At 45.8% G+C, this 17,083-nt stretch overlaps 1 protein-coding gene across 3 annotated transcripts in view; it reads right to left on the bottom strand.

Moving 5' to 3' along the window:
• Positions 1-17,083, bottom strand: part of WWC1 (WW and C2 domain containing 1) — a 155,814-nt gene that overhangs the window by 74,765 nt on the left and 63,966 nt on the right. For all 3 annotated transcript variants that reach the window (XM_086711614.1, XM_086711676.1, XM_086711747.1), the window contains one exon: positions 7,314-7,423. In XM_086711614.1, coding sequence (XP_086567740.1) covers positions 7,314-7,423 — 110 coding nt within the window. Of the gene's footprint in view, positions 1-7,313; positions 7,424-17,083 lie in introns of those variants that run through there.

Raw genomic sequence — 17,083 nt, 5'->3', positions numbered from 1 at the left:
GAACCCTCCCCAGAGCGTTCTGTTTAGTAGTGCCCTCTCTGTGGCCAAGGTCCTCTACTCCTTGGAATATAAAAGTATGGGAGAGCCTTAATTGGAGGCTGGCTACCAATTTGGGTGGCCCAGTCTCTCTTTCATAGTAGAAACCACCACAGATAGATGAATGCACACGTAGACAAACAACACGCAACCTCATATCAGAACATTGGTTTCAACCTGGCTACATGTTGGAACTACCCCAGAGATTTCCACTTAATTGGTCTACAGTATGAAGTGGGCATCAATGTATGGCTTAAATCAACTTTATTAAGGCAAAATTTAAATACGATCAATGCACGCATTGTGTATAGTTCGATATGTTTTGACAAATGTGTACACCATAAACCATCGCTTAAATCGATGGGTAAAATGTTCCCTTTACCTCAATGATCCCTGTTACTCCCACCCACCTCCTCCCTCCTCTTCAGCCTATTCAGAACTTCCTATCGATGGATGCATAAGTGTATGATCTCTGAGCCTTCCTTCTTATGCTCAGCATAAGGCTTTGAGACTCATTTATGTTGTTGTATCAGTGACTTGCTTATTACTGCTGAATAAAATTCTATTGTATGAATATATCACAGTTCACTTTTTGAAAAACCTTTAGGTTGTCTCTCTCTAGTTTGGGATTATCATGAAAAGCTGTAATGAACATGCATACACAAATCTTTGTATGGGCATATATTTGCATTTCTCCTAGTCAAAATTATCCAGCAGTGGAATTGCTGGGTTGTATTGTACGCATATGTTGAATTTTATTAAAAAAAACTGGCAAACTGGGGCGCCTGGGTGGCTCAGTCAGTTAAGCGTGTGACTTCGGCTCAGGTCAGATCTTACAGTTCATGAGTTCAAGCCTTGCATCGGGCTCTCTGCTGTCAGCACAGATCCTACTTTGGATCTTCTGTCCTCTCCACCCCCCACCTCTCAAAAATAAATAAACATTAAAAAAGAATAGAAAAACTGTTTTCCAAAATGGCTGTTCCAATTTACATTCTCACCACTAATTTAGTGGAGTTGTAATTCTTCCATATTCGCCAACCACTGGTATTGTTAATCTTCATTTCAGTCATTATAGTGGGTATGCTGTGGTACCCGCCTGCAGTTTAAATCTGCATTTCCCCAAGGACTGATGATGGAAACATACTTTTATGTGTCCATTGGCCATCTGTATGTCTTTAGTGTTTTTTAAATCTCTTTCTTATTTTTTTTATTGGGTTGTTGGGCTTCTTACTATTTTAAGATAGGAGTCCTTTTATATATTCTTGATATAGGTCCTCTGTTAGATCTAAATATTGTAAGTATTTTTTCCTTACCTGTGGCTTACCTTTTCAGTTTCTTACTGGTGTCTTTTGAACAATAGAGGTTTAAATTCAATGAAGCCCCATTCATCAATTTTTCTTTTATAGTTAGTGGTTTTTGGGTCTTGTCCCCCCCCCCCCCCAAAAAAAAATCTTTGCCTGTTCTACAATCTTGAAGATTTTTCTCCTATGTTTTCTTCTAGATGTTCTCTAGTTTTCCATTTTATGTTTGGGTCTATGGTCATTTTGAGTTTATTTTTATACACGGTGTGAGGTGGGGGACAGAAGTGGGTGTATTTTTTTCCATGTGGACCAGCAACTATTGAAAAGACTGTCCTTTAGGATACCGGGCTTTTCAAAAGTTCCCAGGGGTGTCTAGGGAGTTGTGTTAACAGCCTTTGTCCTGCATTAGTCAGACTCTGAGAGGGTCCCCCCAGGCCCAGCCTCTTCTGCTGGTACCCTCCTTCCTGAGTCTATCACATTTGAATAGATATCTTTACATCAGGCAGGATCCTTGAGATCACCTCGGCTAGTTATTTTTTAGTTCTCATTTTTTTTAATTAAAGCTATACATGGGCACAGTTTAATCACTGAGCATTTTACACACCTGGCTACATAAAACATCATTACCCCATCCTCTTCCCTCTCAGGCTCTCCTCCCCAGAAGGCAGCTACTGCCAACACTTAGCTAAGCGCAGCCATCACTGAGAACCCCTTCTCTATCCTCCTTCGTGCTCCAAACCTCCATCTACAAACGTATTCCACACACGTTCTCCACACTCACAAGCTCTGCATATAATCCACACACCACCTCCTCCACACACCACACGCCCACTTTCTACACACACCACACGCATACCCACACGGCTAATGCTAGTGCATTCTCCAAGGGCTTTAACAACAATTGTCTTAAAAACAGCTGAACATCTGGAGAATGCCCAACCTTGTTACTATGCAAAGGAATGCAAATGAAAAGCAGTGAAGCAACAGTTTAAACCTATAATGAATTTATCAAGAAATAAGGAAATGAAAATCGCCCCTTACTGATCAAGGCATGAGGATAACAGTACCCTTACTGCCTATGGCAATACAGGTTGATACAGTCTTTTGGAAGTTCTTATCAATTTAGGAACGAATATGGATCAGAAGTCTCAAAAATGTTCATAGTCTCTTGCTTAGTAATCCTATATTTGGAAATATAAACTTAGGAAATTGTCACAAAGGAGAGGAGCAATATGAATAACGATTCTCCCCCTATTTATTTATAACAAATAGATGGAAATAGTGCAGGAGGTCAGCAATAGGGGTAATTATGGTGCATTTGTTTTATGTGTTAAAATGTATTGCTTACATTCATTTGATGTACTAAAAATGACAATATGAAAACTGTGTGGCATCTCTCAAATACTCATAACACAATATGAAGGGAAAACACTAGAACACATAATTTGATCCCTGATTAAAACCATCTAATCAAGGGTGCTTAGGCTGCTCAGTTGGTTAAGTGTCTAACTCTTGATTTCAGCTCAGGTCATGATATCACAGTTTGTGAGGTCTGTGGGCCTGCGGGTCTGGGGCACCGCAATCAGGCTCTGTGCTGACAGTGTGGAACCCGCTTAGGATTCTCTCTCCCTCTGTCTCTGCCCCTCCCCCTGCTCATGTGCTCTCTCTCTCTCTCTCTCTCTCTCTCTCTCAAAATAAATAAAAAGAAACCCAAAACACAAAAACCATCTAATCATGATGGATGGAAACAGTCTGTGGGAGTACTGAACACTCACATCTGAAATAATGAAATGGGTTATATTTTGGAAATAGTTGTCTATATTTGTTGGTTCTCACTCCTCTGTCTGTCTGTCTGTCTCTCTCTCTATCTCTATCTATCTACATATCTATATCTATATCTATATCTATATCTATATCTATATCTATATCTATATCTATATCTATATATAGATATAGATAGAGAGAGAGTGCACAAGCGAGGGAGAGGGACAGAGGGAGAAAGAGAGAGAGAATCTTAAGCAGACTCCACGCTCAGCAAGGAGCCTGACATGGGGCTCGATCCCATGACCCTAAGATCATGACCTGAGCTACTGACTGAGCCACCTCAGGCGCTGCTCCCCCACCCCTACCCCTGGTCTTCTTTCAGACTCACTCCAGTCAGGCCTTTGCCCTGAGTCCTTGTCCACAGCTTCCCTCGAAAGTTGGGTCTATCTCAGTCTTCATATCTGACCCATCAGAAGCATCTGACAGGGCTGACGACACTCTCCTCAACATGCTTCCTTCAGGATGGCCTGGTTTTCCTTCTGCCTTTCTGGTCACTCCTCAGGTTTTTCTCCTTTCTGCACCCACTTACTATCTGAGAACCCCGACTCATTCCTTGGCCCTCTTCTCTTTGATTTACTCCTTTGGTGATCTCAGCTAGCTTCATGTCTTTAAATACTACTGTGTTGTATGCCAACAACTCCCAAACAACTAGCTTTAGCCCAGATCTCTTATCCAAACTCCAGATTCCTCCATCAAACATACCAGACTTCTCCCTCAAGTCTTAGATGTGTAACAGGTATAGAAGACTCGACATGTCCAAAATCATTTTCCTCCCTACACCCAATACTCTAGTTTTTTCCATTCAATAAATGGCAACTCCATCCTGCCAGCTGCTCTGCCCCATGAGGGCCATTCATTCCTCTTTCTCTCATGTTCCATATGCAGTCTACCAAGAAATCCTGTTGTCTCTACCTTGAAAATACATCCACATCTGGCCACTTTTCACTACCTCCACCACCAAGGCCTTGGTCTGGGGCACTGCCCTCTGTCACCTGGATGACTGCAATCATCTCTCACAAGCTTCTCTGCTTCTGTCCTTGCTCCACTAAGTTCTATTCTCAGCAAAGCAGCCAGAGTGGCCCTTTTAAGACATAAAGCAGATCATGCCACTCATCAGCTGAAAACTCTCCAATGGCTCTCATCTCACACGGAGCAAAAAGCTAGAGCCCTTAAGGCAAACCACCACCCCATCTATGCCCTGCAACTCTCTGGCCTGAGGTCCTTCTCCCAGCTTCCTTACTCACTCTGCCATGTGCACACCTGCCTCCTTGTCATCCCCATGCAAGCTACACGTGGCCACTACTCAGAGTTCTTGCTCTAACAATTCTCTACCTGAAAGGCCCCCTTATCTCCCTCAAGTCTTAGTTCAAATCTCATTTTCTCAACCAGGTCTTCTTCCTGAAGACCATGGCCACTGTCCTTCCCCACCACCCTCAAACTCATCCCAGCACGTCTCAGCCCACACTCCTTTTCTTTCTCCTGTAATACTTTAATTGTCTAATGTACTACATAATATGCTTATTTGTGTTATTTTTTGTCTCTTCTGCCAGAATGAAAGCTCTCTAAGGGCCAGAATCACTGCCATTACAAACACTCTCATGTATCCCAAGTTCCAAGAACAGTGCCTGGAACATTGCAGATAGTCAGTGAATATTTGATGAATGAATGAATGCTGGACAGTGGATTGAACCTATTCAATTCTCTTATGTTTATAACTGGAGAAGGTAATTTCAGTCTGTGAACAACACACACACAGAGGACTGGTCTGAGTCCCCGGCTCTGAATGCTTAGGCCTCGAGGGTCACACTCCCACCACCTGTACCCCACACAGGCTCCATCTGCAGAAGGTGGTGCCCTCCATCCAACCAGGACACCTTCAAAGCAAAAGGCACCCAGTGGTCTGAGAGCTGGTAAAACTGTCAGAATTCTTCCTATTGTGGCCCCCATTTACTTACCCACCCATACATCCCATTTCTGCCATCATCTCCTCAAGAGTAAACTCTGCCACTGCCTGCTATTCCTTCCTGCTTTCTATTTCTCCAACAACTCCCAGAAGCACCTTAAAATACTGCTCTTGCCATCAGATTTTAATGAGGGGGATGAACTCAGTAATTAGACACAGGAGTAGACTGGTTTGGGTCCCTGTACATCACTGTTGAACCCAGCATACCGTGCAGCCCTCCAAGCATTAACCTCATTCCCTGTACACACTCAATTAGGCATATTTACTTCTCATTCTCTAGCATGCAATTGTGAGCGCTAATAAAAACCTCTGCTACCCCCAACAATGCAATTAATGTCATTAGCTGTCTCTCAGAAACTTGTCTACACTTTGGTGCCGACGAAGTCTGCTCATTCATCCATTTAGTCATGAGTTCATGCACGTATGCCCTTTCCTATTTAGCAAAGATCAAGTGCATACCTACTATGTACCTTACCAAGCACAGGCCTGGGGCGGCATGATGAATTAGACACTGCCCTGCTTTACAACAGGCAAATGGTTATACCACAGAGTGATGAGGGGCACGACAGAGGCATAGCCAGGTGCTACTGAACTTGGAGGAGAAAGCGAATCGGGGAGCACACTCGGCTCCCTAGTAGCAGTTCGAATCCCAGCTCTGCTGTGCTTTAGCCCTGAGTGTCAAGCAGTCAGTGATGACCTTTAAGTTGCATTTATAAGACAGGGATAATCATCCTAACACCCCTCAGGGGAGCCAGGAGGATTAAGTGAGAAGACGTCTATCAGGTGTCTATTCCAGCACATGGCACAGATTGTGTGGTCAGTAAACAGAGGCTACTAGGATCTCGTGCCCTATTCTCAGCCTTCAGGCCTGGCCAGGCACATCCCATTTCATTCCATTCACCTCTTTCCTGACAGGACAAAGGGAATCCTACACTTCAGAAGGCTGGAAGCAAGACAGGCATGGACACGTGGGGCAGTGAATTTCAGAGGACAGGACATAATCTTGGCCAAGAAGGTGTACAAAGGATGAAGCCCAGGGGCGCCTGGGTGGCTTGGTTGGTTAAGCGTCCGACTTCGGCTCAGGTCATGATCTCACGGTCCGTGAGTTCGAGCCCCGCGTCGGGCTCTGTGCTGACGGCTCAGAGCCTGGAGCCTGTTTCAGATTCTGTGTCTCCCTCTCTCTCTGCCCCTCCCCTGTTCATGCTCTGTCTCTCTCTGTCTCAAAAATAAATAAACGTTAAAAAAAAAAAATTAAAAAAAAAAAAAAAAAAAAAAGGATGAAGCCCAAATACCCATTAAGTCTCCTTGGCTCAGGGACCGTGACCTGGGTTCCTCCACCTGTTAGACAACATGCTTGTCCCTTTCTCAACCTATTCTTACATCATTGCCTCAGAGACAAAGACACTAGGAATCTTTACTCTGGATCAGGATACTTGGATCATGTACATGAAGCAAAGGTCAGCTGACCACTATAATGAGCTAGAGACACCACAACTGATACCAATCCACTATGGACACACATGTATGCATGCCGCTAGGGACATGCCGGGGCTCTGGTCTGGTAATGACAATGACACATCTGCCTTACATGGAAAAAAATCTGTACGCACAAAAATTGGTATATGTTAGGGGCGCCTGGGTGGCGCAGTCGGTTAAGCGTCCGGCTTCAGCCAGGTCACGATCTCGCGGTCCGGGAGTTCGAGCCCCGCGTCGGGCTCTGGGCTGATGGCTCAGAGCCTGGAGCCTGTTTCCGATTCTGTGTCTCCCTCTCTCTCTGCCCCTCCCCCGTTCATGCTCTGTCTCTCTCTGTCCCAAAAATAAATAAACGTTGAAAAAATTGGTATATGTTAAAGAAAAGGATATCTGCATATACACACAAACATACAATCGGAGTATTTCTGGAATGATACACAAGAAATTATTAGCAGTGGTTGCTTCTGTAAAATTGGGGAGATGGGTTGTGAGGGGAGAGTTTTAGATTCTATTTAAAATCCTTCTAAATGGTTATTTTGTACAAGCATACATTATCTATCTATATCTACATCGACATCTCCATCTCACTCTATATAAAACAAAACACAATCTGGCTTCAAGAGCCTCTGCCGGCAGCTCTTCCAGACTTGGGGGGTGGGTGTGGAGGTAGAGGGATGGGGTGCAAGATGGGGAAGGGATGCTGGACAGGAACTTACTGGTGTTGTGGTCTATGAAGTAGTCTCCGACCTGTGGGTCATACGCCTCTTCCCATCCTAGTGGCAACTCATCACTAATGCAGTCAGCAAAGGTGAGTGGTTTGGTGTACCTGGCAAGGGAGAGGAGAAACACACTCCATCAGCCCAAGGTCCCCAAAGCCCTGCAATTCACTGCTTCTCTCAGCCCCCCCGCTCCTCTGGATTGACCCAGCAGAGCCACAGACTTTGCACTGACCCCAACTCTGCTGTGCCCAAGGCCCCCAGGTGAGTGCATGGCAGCAGCAGCAGGATTACGTCACCCAGGAGGGAAGCAGGGATTTGGCATTCCAGGCCTAACTCTGCCACTGATTTGGGAATGATGTGAGCACGTCAGCTTCCTTCTCTGGACCTCTGTTTCTGCATCTCTGGGCAGTGTGCAGAAAAAGGTTCGAAGGTCAAGTCTCACTTCTGGACTGGGACTCCAGCCCTCACTGGCTTCTTCATCTGTGACTCACTTGCCCACCCCACCCCCAGTCTTCATCCTGGCTCTACCCTACGTCTGTTGTGCCCACTTGCCCTCTGGAAAGCTGGCTTACAGCAGCATCTAGAATGGCAGATGTTCCATCCTTATGAATTTGGCCAGAAGCAGTATTTATCTGCTTCTTGAGCCGTTCCTAAATGCCTATACCCACCTCTGTCCTTCCCCAGATAACCCAGGCCAAACTGATCTTTTTGGTAATAACCACTCTCTAAGACCCCATTTTGGTGTTCAGTGGTGGTAATCACCCACTTGGTGGCTAAGTCAGACAGACAAATCATCCAACTAAATGAACTAAGGCCTGTCAAGGCTGGAAAACAGCACAAACCATCGTTTAAGCATTTCAGTCAGAGTGCAAGGAGCCACGAACCTAGATATACAGCCAATTAGCCTGAGTGGCCCCTCCAAAAAGCCCCTTTGGTTTCTCCTATTACTGCCTCTGCTTAAAACCCATACTCAGATGTTCTCTCTCTCCAGTCTGTTCCCAAGCCCTCAGAGTCCTGGAAGGCCACAGGGCTCTGTTTCGTCACCCTTTGGATAGAGTGGCTAGCTTACACACAACAGGACAGGAAGAAAATAGACTGAAATAGGGTCCAGGATTTCTGATCAAGACCTTCCCTCCAAGCCTCAGAAAACTACCCTCTCTCCTGTGCAATCTCCTTTCCTATAACCACTCCAGCTCAGATTTAAAGCAAAATATATAGGGGAGGGGTGCCTGGGTGGCTCAGTTGGTTAAGCATCTCACCCCTGATCTCAGCTCAGGTCATGATCTCACACTTCATGTGTTCAATCCCTGTGTCAGTCTCTGTGCTGACAGCATGGAGCCTGCCTGGGATTCTCTGTCTCCCTCTCTCTCTACTCCTCCCCTTGCCCTCTCAAAAATAAACATTTAAAATATATGTGTGTGTGTGTGTGTATACACACACACACACACACACAATAGATATATATATACACTATACTACTACTACTACACACACACACACACACACACACACACACACACACACACACACACACGTGGGAGAAAAGAAACACTGAAAAAGCCCCTGGTGGACAGAATGTGGTGTGCCCAACGTGCCACTATATATCCAAGGTCAGGCAGGCTGCGAAAAATACCTACTGAATAAATGGAGATTCCAAAAGCTTCCGTTAGTCAGTAATTTACTGCTGCATTGTGGGAGATGATGAGGGTGAGGCTAGAGGTAAATATGATATGTGAAAGACTAAGCACCATCAAATAAGGATTCAATAAGCATCACTTATATTGGCTGTGTGGGTTTGGCAACTTATTTAACTTCTCTGAACCTTAGTATTTGTATCTGAAAAGTGGGATAATAATAACTGTCCAGGTTAGGTTAACTAACGTCATGTTTTAAGAGCATTTAGCACAGATAGTGGTGTGAATGAGTGCTCATAAAACATCAGTTATTGTTATCTCCATTTCCCAGAAGGGGAAACTGAGGCTAAGAAAGACTAAATAACATTCTCCAAGTCAATGACAAAACTCGGATTTCAAGCAAGGAAATGTGTCTCCAGAACTCCTGCTGTGTGTGAGCTCAAGGGTTCTTTTGAAAGTTGACATCTTCAGTGCATCTCCTGAGCCCCATGGAAAAATCACAAGCCACTGTCTTGGAGTCAAAGCAGGGAAAAATGGAGAAGACACACAGGTGATAGGGACTTCCCTCAGCAGACGATATTCCTCATTCAGGTACACCTGTGCCAGTCTGGATAGAAGTCCTGCAAAGCGGTCTTCAGCCCATGCCACCACCACCACCGCATGCCCTGCCCAGACTTCAGAAACAAAAGGCCACATCCCATAGTGCCTCCCTCTCCTCAAACTTCACCAAGTGGTTCTCCCTTACAGACAATGAAGACCAGTGAACTCCAAGAGCCAAATCTCATCCAACAACATTTTATGCAGCAAATCTTTGAAAGAGCCTCTGAAGAAAAAGTCCACACACAGGCATACCTCTCCATGGAGAGTTACTCTCTTACTGAGGAAAGAAAAATCTGTGAGGGACCAGGAATGCTAGAGTCAGACCTCTTTTTCTGACTCATTCTTCTCTCTGCCCTCTGCCCTGAAAGCCTTGCCTGCCAGCCTGGCTGCAGAGATATGAATCTTACTATATATACCTTTTGCCACCCAGAAAACCAAAAAGATACGTCCCTTTCTGACAGTTCCCCTGGATCATCACCTTTCAAAATTCCTCCCTAGGGATTAATTAAATGCTTTCATCAATGGTGCATCTAAACAACAGATTCCTGTGTCCCCCACAACTGGTGCTTGATAAATATTTGTGGAATGGGTGACTGTAATAATGAATATGTAGGAATGAAAAAAAAATGTATTGTTCTACATTTTGCTAATACGGAAGGATGCTCTCAATATATTATGAGAACAACACTGTTGAAAGAGAAAATCGACAGGATACTACTATTGTATATTTTGCCTAAAAATTTGTGTGCAAGTGTGTGTGCATGTTGCATGCGTGTGTGGGAGAGAAACGGGGTGCTCACTTTGGCAGCACATATGGAAGAGAAACTAGAAAGATGTACATTAAAATGTTACCTTGGTACACAGATTTTAATGTAATTTCTTTTACTAATTTCTCTGTAATGTTCATGTATCAGTGTAATTAAACTATTTAATAATGGCTAAATCTAAGCCTAGAAAGCAAGTTATATATGTCATGTTCTCTCTCTGGGTAGTAGGCACTATTGTTTCATTTTACGAATGAGAAAACATGCTCAATATCACACAGTTAGTAAACCACAGAAGTATAACCTGAAGCCCCACTACCTGACTCCCAAACCTGAGCTTTGCTCATAAAAATTAACAAGACCAAGAACAATCTGGAACACAAAGTAGGCTATGCCAGAGATACAGATGACGGCTCTGGACCATCAGGGGCAAGTCTGAAGTAGGCAAAAGGCACTGGAGCTTTGGTATATTTGCACCTTCAGCCCCCTGTGCCTTGGTACGAAGATGTTCAACACATTGGATAATCCACAGCTGCTTAATGAAAAGACAATCAAATGTTTCAAAGTCATCCAAGTCATCAATACCAGTGATTCACTGAACTCTCTGTGAGGGTGAGGACTGGAGACGGGGCAGGTCTGCAACACCAAAATGCATCACTTTTCCAGAAAACCATACACCCGGCTGATCATTCCAGCCTTCGACACTGAGGAGTCAGAACTGAGATAAGTAAGCGCAAACATCAGTAATGTGACTGTCATAGAGATATCCTACAGGAGGCGCTGAGAGGTGGACTTCTACTTGCCGCAAACACAGAAACTGTGCCCATCAGGGATAAAGAAGAGTGAGTCAAGAGGGCACCCAAAGACAGAAGAAGAGGGCATGTGGAGAAAGGCAGGCTCTGGTTTGACATTCAGGGTTCCCCCTCAAAGCAATCTTGGGGGAAAAGCCAGAGGGCTGATATCCTGGATCCCAGAGCTCTTCCATGGGAAAGAGAAAAGCTTCTATTGGGAGACTATGCAACTTACAAGAAATCTGGACAGCAACATTCTCTCTGGAACAAATGCCAAGAAGGAGATGAATTATTCAGTGTGCAGCAACGTGTCATTCAGAGAATCAGGATGAAGAGAAGTGTTTTTAGCTGCACAAAGATTTAAACACACACACACACGTATATGCACGTGCACACATTCACTCTTCCTGCCAGAGAGAAGAACGGTCTGTTTAAACCAGTTCCCCCTGGGAAACTGTGGGTGCTTCTCTGGCCTGCAATGTTTCCCCTTGGGCAAGTGCCAAGAATGTGAGCTGGGAAGAGATGTCTGCTTTCAGATGTGGCCCAGACTTGGGGGCTTGCCTGGAACTCCCTGCCCCCACCCTCTGATGAAGCGATTCACCCCATTTCAGCTTCAGGGCAGTCTCCAGCCTCCACGTCCTGGGCTACTGAAAACCCCAATCATGAAATCGAAATGCCCCAAACGCTGGAGGGGCAAGAGGGAAGAGGGCCAAGCAAAAACTAGTTCTGCCTCTTCTTAATTACAAATCTCTGAAGGAACACAAACATTCCTGAATGTTTCACAACAGGGCCTCCTGGAAAAGAGGCCCGGATGTGTCACCTTGGAGACAGGTAGGTTCTGCCAGGATCACCCTATGGGGAGCACACTACAGGGAGCACAAGGGCACACCTGTCCAGGAACACAGGCTCCTTGCCCTCCTCCAGCTTCGTGTTGCTTTCCTACGGTCTGTGGGAGAGGCTCCCAGATTGCCATGGCTGGCATTCGGTATTCAGGCGGTGCATCCCTTCTAAGCAGGCAGCTCAGAGAATGAACGGAAGACCTTTTGCCAAGTCTAACACTGGGTGGTGATTCTCTGGAGACTGAAGAACGCGTAGCATATCTTTCATGTTCTTAATGCTTCCCCAGCAATCTGAATGCTTCCCACAGTAACCTCATTATGGCCTTCCAGCAGGATGCTGGCCCCCAACTGGGCTCTCTCAGAGGGCCAGCTGGGCGGGATCACTTTCTAAAGGGCCCTCCAGATTCTAAGCCAAGAACTGTCCAAACTTTCAGCGGAACCTCTCCTCCCAGCTCAGGCAGGATGAGCCAGCCGGCTCCTCCGCCCCGGGTGTTTCACACGCATAGTTCCCATACCTTAGATTGCACAACTGACTTCGCAGCCTCACCTCCAGGCTGCTGCAGAACACAGCTGCCCCTTCACCTTTTGCACCTTGAAGGCTGGGGTGGGTAGGAAGAAAGTGCAATATTTGAAGTCCTCCTTCATTCCTTTAATTCAGTTCTGTTCAAACACCTTCATTCATACGTCTAACAAATCTGGGGAAGACAAAATCTCAGAGCTTGTTAGGAGAGCTGCGCACACAGAACAGCTGAAACTTCCTAAATGCCAAATGCAGAAGTGGACAAGACAGACAGGGACCTGTCCTTACATTCTAGTAGGAGACACACCCCAACCAGGAAGCAAGTCACCGAAATCATGTCAGAGATTCATGCTATTCAGAAAAATACAAGGGGGTGGGATCAAGGGTAATGGGGTGGGGGGTGGAAGAGAGGGAGTGTCAAGGGAAGCCTCTTGCAGAAGATGATCTTGGAGAGGAGACCCGATGCTGGGAAGCAACGGGAAAGGCCAGTTGGGGCGGGACAATGTTGGTGAGTTTGAGGAGGAAAAAGGCCACATAACATATCTTTATGTTATAAGCGATGTGGTAGGGACACAAGGGTGAAGAGGACAGACTTTTAGGGCTCTGGGGTCCCGGATAAGTGCCACCCCTGTGCCAAGTGGCAGAAGGTGATCTAGAGAAGCTCCCTGCCTCACCTTCTGCTCTCCTTCTCTCTCTCTCCTGTCCATCAGTCCTTCAAGCAACACATATTTACTGCACAGACACAGTAGCCTGGTCCCATGCCAGACACCACGAGGGCTCCAACACTTGCATAAGCCTCGTTTCTGCCTTCAGGAGAAGTGGGTCTGGCTAGGGAGCCAAGGCTTACCCTTAAAACAGGCAGTGACCCATCCCCATGGCATTTGGTGATTGCATACGAAGTGGCTATGCTACCCGGGGCTGTGAACCACAGGCAATTAGAGGATGTAGGGATGGTTACTAAGCTGCTAGGTCAGCTGTTCAGACGTGAAAGGCCAAGGGTTTGGGAGACTGGAGAGACTGGGGAAACAGGGTGTCGTCAGGAAAGGCTGGAGGAGGCAGGAAGGAAGAAGAAGGTGGTCGGCTTCACAGCTACTGTGGAGACAGGTCAGCTACTACCCACAAAGGCTCAGGAACTCATGCTAGTCTGAAAACTTTGCTCCACCTCTTCCACAATCACAGGCGTGCTACGTAACCTCTTTAGGAGGAGTTTCCTTCTCTGTGAAACTTAGAGTCCCAATCTCATAAGGGTGTGGTGGGGATCAAACAAGATAACCCATATGAAGTGCTTTGCACAGGGCCTGGAATGTAATAAGCCCTCAGTCACTGTGGGTTGTTAACGGGATCTGTTGAGAGGCTTTCTGCTTTGTGCATTGTGAGAATTGTGCATCACCTTTCCTCTTAGGTGGTCAGATGTGTTAGTGATCCTCATCAGCATCATTCTTCATCTCAAGAGATAACCCATGGTGGCTAAAACTCCCAAGCTCTACAGTCAGCCACCTGTGTCCCCAAGCAGGCACTGTCACTTACTTTTTGTCCTTGGGCATGAACCCTAACCTTCCTGAATTTGCTTCTTTGTCTGTATAGTGGGAATGTAGAGAATGATGACCTAGTTAAGATGACCTGTGCGGACCCCATGGCATACAGGGCTTCAACCAACATTAGCTGGTATTATGAGTTAGGTTTTCTATCCCTATTTCCATGATGGGGAAACCGAGGCAAAATAATCGTCCAGGTTAATAGCCAATACACCCTGCACTGTACTCCACAGCCTCCTTTCCTGGAGGGGCTGGGACTACGTATACTCTCCCTTTTTGGATTAAAAAAGGGTTTGTCTCTCCCAATCTGCTCTCTGGAGGAGGTGTTTACACCAGGAACTCCCCAGCTCTCCTCTTAAACAATTCCCTCCCTTCCTCCCTCCACTCTCAAAACACCTGTCTCAACATTCTGGTGTTTTTGCCCCCAGACCTCTTTGCTTCCCTACTTTGGTTGGGCTGGTTTATCCAGAAGCTTTCTTGGCCTAGTCCACTCCCATTCCTGGAATTTTTTTATGGGGAAAAGATGAGGAAGGAGCAAAGCAGGAGGGAGGGTTCCAGACTGCTCTCCATGCACTCCTCTCCTCTTTAGGTTGCCCCCTTCCCATACACACCAGTGGCTTACCCCCCTGCTAAATATTGTCTTCACTCTGCCCCCACTGAGTTCTTGGGGCCAGTCTCCTTCCTCTACCTCCATCCCCAGGTCTCTAGGTCTAACCATTCCCCAATTCCCTCCAGCTCACTGACACAGTGATAAATCCATGCTGCTATCCCTCTGCATACCACTTGCTGGGATTTAAGATTATGGCCCTGAGAACCAGATGGTGCATTAGAGTAGGCATGGCCAACTGACTACTAGAAGGCCAAATTCAGCCTAGAGCCTGCAGTAGCTTGTTTTAGCAGTAGCTTGTAGCACTTTGTTTTAAAAGTGGAATTACCATGACTTTTGGGGGCAGCACTCTTACTGAACACCTTACCCTGCTCTATAACATGTCACTCCAACTTGTGTCTTACCAAAAGGCAGCATAGAGTAATGGTTGAGAGTACAGGGCTCTGGAGCTAGACTCCTGGGTTTGAATCCAGGCTCTGCCATTTTCAAGCTGTATGACCTTGGGCAAGACACTTAAACTCTCTGCAGTCCAGCCTTCAAATGTGAAAAACAGGAAAAATAATAATGCATTTATTGAACACTATGTGCCAGGAACTCTTCTACGCACTTTATGTATATTAACTTACTTGGCCTTCATAACTACCCTTTTAGGAAGGTACCTTTCAGATCTACTTCACAGTGTTGAGAATTAAATGAGATAATGCATAAAACAGAAATTTGAAATACAGTGAATAAATGTGAGCAATTCATTATTATCTTCATTGCTGTCCAAAGGAGGCCTCTAATGCAGAGGTATTAATGAATGATAAAACTGAACAGGACATCTGGAATCTGACAAACCAACCCCCTTGTTTTACTGAGGATGATGCGAAAACTGAGGCACAGAGAGAAAAGACTTGTCCAGAGCCACCCAAGAACCCATTAGCACAGACTAAAACCTGGAATCAGTCCCAGGCCTGCATCACACTCATGACACCAAGAGATCAAGCCAACCTGGTGCTGAAATTGGCTCCGTATGAAATGCAGTGAAAATCTGAACACCCTGCAAGACATAATTACTGATAGTATTTTCTGGGCTAACTAACCCTGCAAAACTAAAAGGAGAATTACCACTGGGCAAGAATCCACTCATGGAGAGACAAGGCTGGGAGATGGACCCTTCGTTTTGCCCATTTCCTCATTAGAGGGCAACTTCCTGAAAGCCCAACACCACAACAGAACAGGGCACCTGCTTTATGTGTTTGTCCCTCACCCAGCTCCTCCCCAGCTTCATCCTCATTCCTGAATTGGAGCTAGGCTAAGACAGTTCTGTGCGCTATAGAAAGGGCCAGTTCTGTCCTTCTTAGCTGTGTAAATTTAGCCTATTCCTTCCCCAGCTCTGAGCCTCAGTTTCCCCATAGGTATAAAATGGTTAAGAAAGTCTGCCTTGCAGGGTTCTTGCAGAGGCTAAATGAATTAGTACATGAGAATGACTCAACACAGCACTTGGCATGTACTGTTGGGTAGGCTATGCAGAGCTCCTCCTTTCTGTAGTCAGGACCTTGAGGGCACTCACCCCCCAGCTTTACTCCTTCTGGTCCCATGAGCTAGGGGTCTCCCCAGGTGCTCCAGCTCTAAGAGCAGAGGCCATAGCCCACCCTTCCCTGGAATTTGACTATTCCTCTGTTCTGTGAGCTCTGACCCTCCCCCACCCATGCAGGCCAGAAGAGCTGGTCCTTCTAGAAGTAATTGGCTATGAAGGCTTCTCCGGGATCCTGCCTTGATCTGTGGCCCCTTCCATGACAGCACCACTTAGAGCATTGGAAGGGGAAAGACGAGATCTGGGTTTGAATCTTGATGCTGCCACCAGATTAGCCATGGAAGAAGAAGCCAGGCTTCCTACCCTTTCTGGGCTTCCCATCTGCAAAACAAGGGAGTTGTAATATGGTATCTTTAAGGCCCCCTTTGCAGTTTTAGCCTGCATAAATCTATTATTTGACTGCCTGTCCCAAAGGTCAAGAGCATTGTGTGGTTGCAGTGAAACAAGAATGAAAACATCTTTTGCTGAAATCCTGTTAAGTATGAGGCACTGGACCATATGCTCTATATAAAGTAAATCATTTCCTTTATCTTCACAACATTTCTGTGAGGCAGGTATTGCCACCTTTATTTAACCAACAAAGAAACCAATGCTGAATCATTACCATCACCACCCCCACCACCACCATCATCATCATCAATGCTAAATTTTGTTGAGGGTTTACAAAGTACCAGGCACTATTCAGGCTCCCTTACATAGACTATATTTCAATGATTCTAAGCTGCACATTTAAAAATACATCTTAACATCTCTGAAATTGGGATGTGTCTTGCCACCGCTTACTGACATCTTCCACTGTCAGCCAGGCTGCAGTCCTGATGGAGGTGTTCCTGCCTGTGTACAGACATCAAAGACGTCATGGGCTTAGGATAAGATCCCAGAGAGGACAGTGGAGCAC

This window comes from Puma concolor, chromosome A1 (assembly GCF_028749965.1).
Source record: "Puma concolor isolate L17-30 chromosome A1, mPumCon1.1.hap2, whole genome shotgun sequence".
Lineage (NCBI taxonomy): Eukaryota > Metazoa > Chordata > Mammalia > Carnivora > Felidae > Puma > Puma concolor.
This window is presented reverse-complemented; position numbering and strand designations above follow the sequence as displayed.